This window comes from Chelon labrosus (assembly GCF_963514085.1).
Source record: "Chelon labrosus genome assembly, chromosome: 9".
Lineage (NCBI taxonomy): Eukaryota > Metazoa > Chordata > Actinopteri > Mugiliformes > Mugilidae > Chelon > Chelon labrosus.
The window spans coordinates 28,722,225-28,732,459 of NC_140359.1; the positions used below are offsets into that span (position 1 = coordinate 28,722,225).

At 40.8% G+C, this 10,235-nt stretch overlaps 1 protein-coding gene across 1 annotated transcript; it reads right to left on the bottom strand.

Annotated features, from left to right (window-relative positions):
- Positions 1–2,846: 2,846 nt before the first annotated feature.
- On the bottom strand, positions 2,847–4,259 carry LOC311492368 (nuclear factor 7, brain-like; the record flags this gene model as incomplete). Its single annotated transcript, XM_084550631.1, has 1 exon — positions 2,847–4,259. The coding sequence occupies one exon, from the start codon at positions 4,257–4,259 to the stop codon at positions 2,847–2,849; it is 1,413 nt and encodes a 470-aa protein (XP_084406757.1).
- Between the last annotated feature and the right edge of the window lie 5,976 nt (positions 4,260–10,235).

The following is a 10,235-nucleotide window of genomic DNA, read 5'->3' on the forward strand; positions in this document are numbered from 1 at the left end:
TGTTCCTTTGTTCTGCCTGGGTCACGTCAGCTAGAAGGATTGTAACATCAGAGCTTTCATTTACATTAACCTTTGAATCGGTGTCCATGTGTGTTTGGTAATTAGGCGCAGCCAGGATGTCTAAAAAAAGAAAAGTGGACATAAGAGACTTCTTTACAAGTCAAAGTGTAAATGGTTCCACCCATCCTGCTACACCTTCACTGGCTCCAATAAAGACTCTGTATCCACTTCAAAATCCTCCTCATCATTTACACAGCTCTCAATAATCTTATAAAGTGTATTAGTTTGATTGAAAGTGCTGATAAATAAAATGTATTATTATTATTGTTATTATTAACTGATTTCTTTTATTACCCTACCTTTTAATCATATTCTTGATATGCTTTAACTACATGTCTTCATGTACAAGTTGAAAGCATTTTATCTATACTTTTCATTTTTACCCCATTTTAAAGTTTTAGTTTTCGGCCCTCAGATTTTAGCAGTTTTAGTTCTTAGCAGTTCTTCTCAGACTTTTTATCATTTCTTATTTTTTTTTATTTTTTTTACTTTAATTATATGTTATATATATCTTATCTATATTGGTCATTTTTATTCTGTCTTACAGTTTTAGTCCCTCAGTTTTTAGCTCCAGTGTCTCCTCATGGGGGCCTACCGCACTGGGAGCTGCTCTGGTCTACTGACGGGGGTGCTGTCCTGTGGGTGGCTCTGGCCCTGGTGGCTGGGGGGCTCTGCACCTTGGTGTAGGGCCCCCTGTCTACCCGGGTCGGGGCTGTCTCTCTACGGCGGCACTGCCTATAGTCGTGGCTGGAGGCCCTCTCGATGCGGTCGGCCCCCAAAGGTGTCTTTTTCCTTGCTCCAGGTCTCAGTGCCAGCCATGTCTCTCTCTAACGTGTACAGTGAGTGTGAGCCTTTGTGTGTGTGTGTGTGTGTGTGTGTATGTGTTTCTACGTGTGGGGGGGATGGGGGGTGTGTGTATGTGTGTGTGGGTGGGTGTGTGTCTCTGTGTATCTCTGTGTTTTTAAGGGGGTGGGAGGGTTGGGTTTTGTCCTTAGTGTTTTTAGCCTGCTTTGTCTTTGCTGATTTTAGCCTCTGTGAGGCACTTTGTATTGCTTTTAGTATGGAAAGTGCCATACAAATAAAATTTGATTTGATTTGATTTGATATTAAAAAAGGGAAAAATACAATATATACAAATATGATTTTATGCATCCAAACTCATGATAATTGCGAAACTACATGTTTTCCTCTATAACTGCATAATCAGAATTGATGATTGTTGCACCCTAAATTAACCCACTGTTCATGTCCTGAGTTGGAGTGAAGCTGACTAACAAGGTGAAACACAGAATTGGGTGATAATGTTTTGCTACATGCTTTACAACCAGTCAAACCAAAAAAGGAAAATTAAATTTAAAAGTACCCGAAAACTAGAAGAACTACTAGAAAACACAGAGAACTGAAAGATTAGAGTTTATTAAAAATACTTGTGTCCCCCCACCTCTGAAATCAAAATTTCGTCCTTGCACATGTACTGTAGTCACTGCATTCTCTGATGAGACAAAGGTGATATTTAAACTATTTCTTCTAGATTAGATAGTAGAAAACACCCTGATAGCAATGATATCATGTACAGAGATGACACTGAACTCATTCATCAACCCCTTGACTGGAACTGGAACAAGAGTTAATAGAAATACCACAAAGCAACAGAATACTACTGATTCCCACTACAGGAGTCATTGTACACAAAAATAAACCATTTATTGTTTTATTTAATCTGTACATCATCAAATTCTATCATTGTGCACATTATAGAATCCATAAAATATCGTTATTGTGTTGAGTGTTGTAAAGCTCTCTGTTAGTGGAAAACAATGTCACGTTAGTTTTCTGTAGTACCACCATGTACCCACTAGATGGAAGCAAAGGACCATGTATGAAACTGAGGCTCAGGGACGTGAGAAAAAGGATTGTGTCAACTGTTATTTCAACTGTCCCTCATATTTACAATCCTCTTCTTTTTAACCAACATATGCAAATTAGTAACAAACAAATACAGTTTGAACAAAACACACTTGGACAGTGGTATTTGTAGTTTTAAAGCCTAGTCTTTTAGAGACATCAGCACAAAAACACCACACACTCTGTTTTCTGACCTAATTACAGGAAGTTAATGACATGAGAAGAACTGACTGGACACACTGAGCATGTTTGTTAGAAGCCAAGAGAGCATCATTCAGATTACAGTATGATCAGAGGATTTACTGAACAACATGAGACTATATTCTGTTAGAATCCATTAAACATGAGCAGAATATCAAAAACATCAAGTTACATCCTACACAAACTAAAAACAATTAAATCATTGATGGCAACCACACCACATCATTCATTTCAGACAGTTGGATTAACAGTTTCTGTGAGCCAAGAAAATAAATCAGTTCTGCTGTAGAATAAAATAAGAACAATCAATCAGACACAATGATTTTAGATTCACTGAACCACTGAAAATCTCGTTAGAACATGTTAAAGGATAAAATAACTCATCAGGAGAGGAAAAAAATCTTTCAGACAAAAGTCATGTACTTGTTCTAATCAAATCTGAACAGACTCTGAATTCAAAAGTGACTGTTAATGTTTTAATTGAGAACAAATGTTGAGGTCTACATTTTTAATTTTCTACATTTGAAATAATTCATTTAAAATTACAACCTACCTTCAAGCAGAATGAAAAAGTCTTTCAGTGGAAACTATCACTGTTGTGTGACGATGACTTTACAGAGAAATGAACCTGGAATGATTGTCACAGAAAAACAAACATCTCTGAACATCACAGAGAAATCTCACTTTCTGATTTTGATATCAGAGGTTTTGGCAAAACCAGCTAAACCAATACTGAAAAATGGGAAGAGTTTCTCAGTGAAAGTGTCTCTGTGAGTGTAGATGTGAGTCATGTCTTCAGAGTTGTAGAAGGACACCTCCCCTCTGTCATAGTCCAGCTGGACTCTGATCCTCTGGAGACTCTTCTTCACTGTCACAGTTTTACCAACAACATTAGTGTATTTTCCACTGCGATGTGTTAAACACCAGATTCCATATTTTGGTGAAGCAGGACTTTCTCCCTTCCTGTCAACTGACTCTTTAGCTAAACCAACATTCCAGATAGGATGATCTCCCACCTCCACCTCCCAGCTGTGTTTCCCTGAGCTGAAGCCCTCAGAGCCCAGAACATTGGTATAGTTAGTGTTTCTCTCTGGATTGTCAGGAAGCTGCTGCTTTGTGTCTCCACGTCTCACACTGGTCAGATCATCAGACAGATAGAGCCAGGGGTATGCAGTGTTTGGGTCCAGAATGACAGGACTGAAGTGGACCTTCTCCTCCATCTTCTGCCAGACTCTGAAGGACAGGTTGCCCAGGTGTTTGGCCACATCTATCAGTGCTCCTGAGACCAGCTGTGGATCTGACAGTGAGCACTGGGCTCTGGCTCTGGTCTGAGTGTCTTTATAACTGCTGAGGAATGGCACCTGGTGTTTCTGCAGCTCTTCTTCAACAGCAGAGATACTGTCTGACAGAGAGGAGATCTGCTCCTGAATCCTCTTCATCTCTCTGCTGACAGTCTTCCCCTTCTGCTCCTCTTCCTCCCTCAGAGCTGCCAGTCTGGACTCCTCTTCCTCTTTCAGGAACTGGTGGAGCTTGTTGAACTCTGCTCTGATCTGCCTCTCTGTGGACAGCAGCTGCTTCTTGGAGTGTTGAATCACCTCATTGTATGTTTCCTCCACTTGTTTGTATTTGTTCCTCTTGTCCTGCAGAGACTTTAAGTCAGATTTCAGCTGCTCCTTCAGGTCACTGACTGCTTGTTCTATAGGAACCACTTTGTGATTCTGGTGGAGAGAAAACTCACAGACAGGACACACAGCTCTCTGCTCGTCCTCACAGAACAATTTAGGTTCTTCTTTGTGTTTCCTACAAACCACCATTAATGACTTCTCTTTGCCCTTTTCTGTCTCAGATGATCCAGATTTCTGTCTTCCAGCAAAGGAGTCAGCCAGTTCCTTCAGTGTAAAGTTCACCCCAAGATTTTCTTTTGAGGATTTTCTTTTACAAATAGGACAGTTTTTGTTTTTAGCTTGTTCCCAGAATCTCTGCAGGCAGCTTGAACAGAAGTTGTGGTTGCAGCTCAGAGACACAGGATCTCTGAAAGTCTCTGAACACACATGGCAGCTCAGAAAACTTTCAAGAGCAGCTCTCTCAGCCATTTGTGACTGAAGTAGTTTCAATAGCAGGACTCACCAATATACAGTCTCTTCACTTTTCCTCTTAAAATCCTCCAAATACATGTTTTCCAGCAGAGATCGTACACCCTGTAATGGCGTCTGAGTTCTTTTCATCTGTATTAGAATCTCCATTCATTTCCTTTTACATCACTCACAGAGGAATGTTTTCAGTCATCTCAAAGCTGACAGTAAACCTGTTTCACCACATTTTTTCTTTAACTGCTGATACACTCCAACGTACAACACGTTTATCACCTTTATCTACTCCTCTCCTTTTGTAAATAAGATATAAAAGTAGTCGTTTTTGTGTTTAAAATTTTAGTAATTATTCTGTTGTTTGCTCTTACTATTTGTGCTACTTACACCTGAGCTGACCAGTTCTCTTGTCCACGACATTTCATTGCATTGTTGACCCTGTGTTAATCCTGAACATGACAAATGAACCTGAATCTGATTCAGTCATTCCTATTCTTTATTGCTGCTGTTCTCCTGTGTCTCTACTTTCCTTGAATTCTTCGTTTCCACTCTCATCCTCACCTCATCCCCTCATCAGCTCAGCTACCAGTTCTATGGATCCCTCTCTGCCTGACTCCTTCTGTATTTCCCCTTTTCAGCTTTAAATGCAGGTCAGAAAGGGGTTTCATCTTTGTAATGTCCCTGTACATCGTTTCATCGTATAGTTTAGTGGCAGAGAAACGAGAGGTGTCAACATTACACTCTATCCATTTAGATAAAGAAGAGGAGGTTATTAAATGCACCCTGATCACAGTCTAATCACAAGTCGGTGTTCAACCAGGAAGAGAATCTTAGAGGAACATTTGAACAGATTCACTGAAACCAAACCAGCTATTCAGCATTTTTATTTTCCAGTCACTGTAGCAGGAAAGACTTTCTGTCAACATGTCAACATGACTGTGTTTATTTCATCCACTTGGACTGAACAAGAGGATTCAGTTAAATGTGCATGAACAGAAAAACTTTTAGTGTGAATTTAACTCTGTATCTTTTATTCTTTTGTTCATGTCAAGTCCAACGTCATCACTTCATTGATACATTCATTGATCTATTGTATTATAAAGTCAGTAAAAGTCATGTGGTTTGTGATTAAAAAAAACAGTTCAATCCATGAATGTAGATCAAATCATTAGTGGCTAAAGAACAGATGCTGAGTTTTATAAAATTGTTTTATAAAAACACAATCATCAGAGAAGCTTCAATGTCAGATGGTGCCATGACGTCTTCCATAGGTGAATATTCTGCTTTTCTTTTGGTGCAAATCAATTTCTTTGTTCCTCAGGTGTTGCTCAAATGAAAGATACATCTTCGGATGCTCTTGGACACATCCTCCGTGATGTGCCTGAGATCATCAAACGTTTCAGGTCTTTCAACAGCAGACGTCCTTCCTCAGGTGACCCAGTCAGCTCTGATCAGACCCTGACTTGTGTCCCAGCAGCACTGGCCCACTGATCGCTCCTCCTGATCCAAAGTCATCTGGAGGCTCTCTCTGCAGCATCCATGGTGTTCTTGATGGCTTTCCTGTTTGCAGTCCCCGTGATGCCAAGCAGTAAATAAACTCTGCACAGTGAGCGGCCAGCAAAGCCTCTGCACCCCACTTCAATGGGCTCACAGCGTGCCCTCCAGCCTCTTCCTTGGCACTGCTCCACGAGCTCCTGGTACTTAGACTGCTTCCGCTCCTTTGCCTCTTCAATGTGGTCCTCCCATGGAACTGTCAGTTCTATCAGTAGAACTTGCCTTGAAGAGACCGAGGAGAGCACGATGTCTGGCCTCAGGGATGTTGTTATGACGTGATCTGGGAACTTGAGTTGCTTGTCGAAGTCTACTCTCAGATCCCAGTCTGATGCTGAAGTGAGAAGGCCAGCTGCAGTCTTTGGCTGTGGCTGATTTTCCTTTTCCTTGATGTTGCTTGGTGTTGTTGTGGTTGGCTACACTGTAAAATCCAATTAGTTATCATTACTTAAAGAAATCATGCAAACCGATTGCACTTAAAAATAAAAGTAAAGTGAACTAGGCATTTTAAGTTGTACTAACTAGCATTTCCTTCGTACAGTACACTTATAAATGAGTTTAACCAGCTAAAACAATCAAGCAGAGTATACTTGATAACTTACTTTAGATGTGCTCTTGACTTAGTAAAAACTACTCAGAATTACTAGTTTAATCTACTCAGTCAATGCATGTGAAATATACTGTGGTTATTCATTATAACACACCTATGTAAGTTGGACTAACTTAGCATTTTAAGTTATATATTTACTTGAACAGCAGTCTGACTTACTTGCTAAAACCACGCAAACCGATTGCCTTGAAAAAGGAATTAAGTTTTACTTCAATCTTAATGGCTCAAATATGAAAAACAGGTCCCAGTCTCCTAAAATAATCTGAATTACAATTAAACATAATAAATCAAGGTAATAACACAGTTGAAAGTTCAATTTTATCAATTGTTTTTTATTTTTCTTCCATTTCTATCAACTTTTTTTTTTAAAGATTGTCTTTAATGACATCCACAAAGCTTTAATACTGTAATATTAATAATACAGTAAACACGGCTTGAGAGGGTAATGGATCGCACACATGAACAGTAATACGTACATCTACAGCCTCTAACTTGCTGATGAACCCATGAAATGACAGTTTGAGTGGAGCGTCTTAACACAGTGAACAATAAAAAAAAAAAACTGAATCCACTCATACATTTGCAGTCTAACTCAACAAGAGATTTTTAAGACTTTGTAATTTTGGCGGAAGTTTGTTCTCTTCCAGGCCAAGCATTACTCTTTGAATGAAGCCGAAAGTGTTTTTCATGGCTTTAGGGTAGTCTAAATGTAAAGCGTATGAAAGTCCAAACAACAGGCAAAGTGCCTCAGGTAGGTTCTGGAGATCATCCATTACAATACCTCCCTCAACAATGATGGCAGTAGATATTGGGTGTAGGTGGAGCTGATTTGGAATGAGTTGCACATCCTCACGGACAACAGTCAGCACCCCGACAGATACCTGAGCCCAGGTTTCATCAGTGTCACAATCCTGTAATGAAACCAAACAAAAACATTACATTACAACAGGTAAATGTTGTAAATTGTCAATTCAAAATTGTCACCATTTCATCTCCTCTCCTCTCCCCCTCTCCTTCTCCTCGTCTCTTCTGCCCCTCTCCTTCTCTTCTCCTCTCCCCCTCTCCTCCTCTCCCCCTCTCCTCTCCCCATCTCCTACTCTTTCTTCTCTCCTTTTTAATCTCACTCTCATGAGACACTGGTAAATACTCATACTAATCAAATTTCCCCATAACTGTGTGTGCTCCTTTGAGATGCTCCTATTAGAACTTACGAAGCAGGTGTTGTAGAAGTCACTGGGATCATCACCAAGGAGAACAGGGAGGCCTCGGAGTACAAAGGTACGCATTGCCGTCACATCTGGTTTCTAGAAGTGGATGATGAACAAATTAAGCTCTAGATAATGAAGCATTCAAAGGTTACAGTACAAAACAATAGTTGCAAAAAAAAGAAGCAGCAAAACAGCAACCCCTCTCCTTCTCCAAAATAGCAATCACTATTTGAAGTCAACTTACCAAGAAAAATAAAGTCTTTAATACACTTACCCCTGCATCAATTTGTTGCACCAACTCTTTCAGGGTCTGTCCCACACTTCCTTTCTTTGCCTTGAAGATCTCGACAAAGCGTGGTGTGTGGCGGTCGAGGGCCTCAAAGAAGTCCACCTGCAAGTTCTTGGTGACAACCCTATTGAACTCTGCATACACCTGCAACACACAGCAAAAAGCACACAGCAAATTGGGCTGGGCCAATGTGGAAAAATACATTCACTACTGTTAATAGTTTAATTTTATTAAAACAGTAATAGGCAGACTGCCCTTTAGTATTTAGTGACGAGGCAGAATGACAGAACTACGGAAGATAGGAAGAGTATTAGGGCCCCTGTAGAAAATAACAATAATACAGGGGTAAAGCCAAAAAAAGGCTCACAAAAGAAAAACTATATTATAATTTCAGTACTTACTTGTCTCTCCGTAAAAAGAGCTGGCCACCGCTCCTTCAGAGTTTTCACTGGAGGTCTGGCCTCTACAATCTCTCTTCTCCGCAATGGGAAGGTCTGGTCCATCTTTGAGGCGATGACAGCTCCACTGGGGTTCCGTTTTTTCATTTCTTCAACCAGGAGTTTTCTCTCAGCCTCTAGGCTATCCTCATTCTGCCCCTCAGGAATGTCCGGTAGGTAATTAACCTCATACCTTTTGGCTCTTTTGAGGCCTTACGCAGCCATCTGTGGTCTACCTCCTTTCCCAGCATTTATCGCAACCTCCATACATCCTGCTCTTTTCAGTTTACCGCGATAGTTCCCCATTTTGAATTTCAAGCTATGCTTCCAGCCAGAACATCCATCTGGTGAACCTGGTTCCCTCAAACAGGGATGTTTACTGATGAGTGCAAGTGCCACAGACTGGAGCCGCTCAACACTTGGGTAGGTATCAAATTTGTAAATTGTTTGAGCAAGCTTTTCCAGAATACTATGCTTCACGTCTTTTGGCGGATTCCAGTGTGTTTTGTCTCGTAGATATGCAAGATTAGCCTGTCTCAGTCTAAATTCCACCTCAACTGAGAAATTTGGAATGTCAAAAAACTCTGGCCATGGCTCTTGTCTCACTGATGAAGTTGAGCTTTGTGGGAACAGAATCTCTGTATCATCAGAGGCACATGAGACATCAGATGTGCTGGTGGTGGCGGCAGTCACTATCAGTGGAATCACCTTCACAGTAGCTCTTGTAGCTGGCAAATCCTTTATGTCATCGAGGTTGCATAGGGCATTATCAAAGTCAGGATCTTCATACATAACACTGAGGTCATACTGCAGCTTGCATTTTTCCTTGATTTTGGTCTTGAGTTCTTCAACCGTTTCTGGTTTTCCATCTAGTGATACTTTCTGTATGTCCTGTTCCGTTATGATGACTCTCAGTTTGTAGGGTTCCATGGTCCTAGAAAAAGTAAATATAAATGTAGTGCATAGTCCACATACTGTCATTTAGCATGATATGTAACGCTTACAGCCAAGGTATGTGCCACATTCTTGAAATTGCGAGTGTCATGCACCACATTTTTGAAAAATTTATGCTTCCCTTCAAAACGCATCGTCCACACATCTACTAACGGGCCGAAGATTTTGATCATTTGAGGGTAGTGTTCAATGAAATGATGTTTTGGACGAAGTTTGTAGTTTGGAAAGGTTTCCTGCAGCAACCCTCTATGTTCTGAGATTTTGCAATCCGGGACGTGGATTAACTCATCTGTAAAGTGTGATGACATAACCAACTCCAGGATATCTTTAAGAAGCATCAGAATCTCCCCTGCTTGGTCCCCCTCAGGGATTTCGTGGCCTATCATCAATGGAAGCAGCCTCAGGAGGGACCAATTTTCATGGCCATTACCCCCAGTAGTTCCCCTGGAGATGAAGGTCTTTGGAATGATCTGTGGTTGGTCAACTTTGTCAGTAAATGTATAAGGAAACTGCCTAATAGCCTTATTCAAAGAGTCCAAAGAAACATACTTCTTGGTAATCAAATCCTTCAGACATAGTGACAGTTCTGCTGGTATTATACCCTCCAAAAAGTCGTGAAGAATGTCAGGTGGGAAACCATCCACCACATGGAAGTGTGTCAGGTTTTCATTTAATGGACACACTCTTTTAACACCATGATGTCTGGCCGTAGTAGGGTCACATATAACCTCTTGCACGTGTGAATCATGGTTCTCTCTTGTCCTTAGCTGCTGTAGACCTGATCGAACCTCCTTATCCTGTGTGTCATCTCGCTTACACAGACAAAACCGACAAAACCGATCTGCTGCAAAACTCTCCTGGAATCCTGCCAGAGAGTGAGCCCCCAAGTTGTCTGCTGCTACATACAATACAGTGCCTCTGACACTTTCGGCT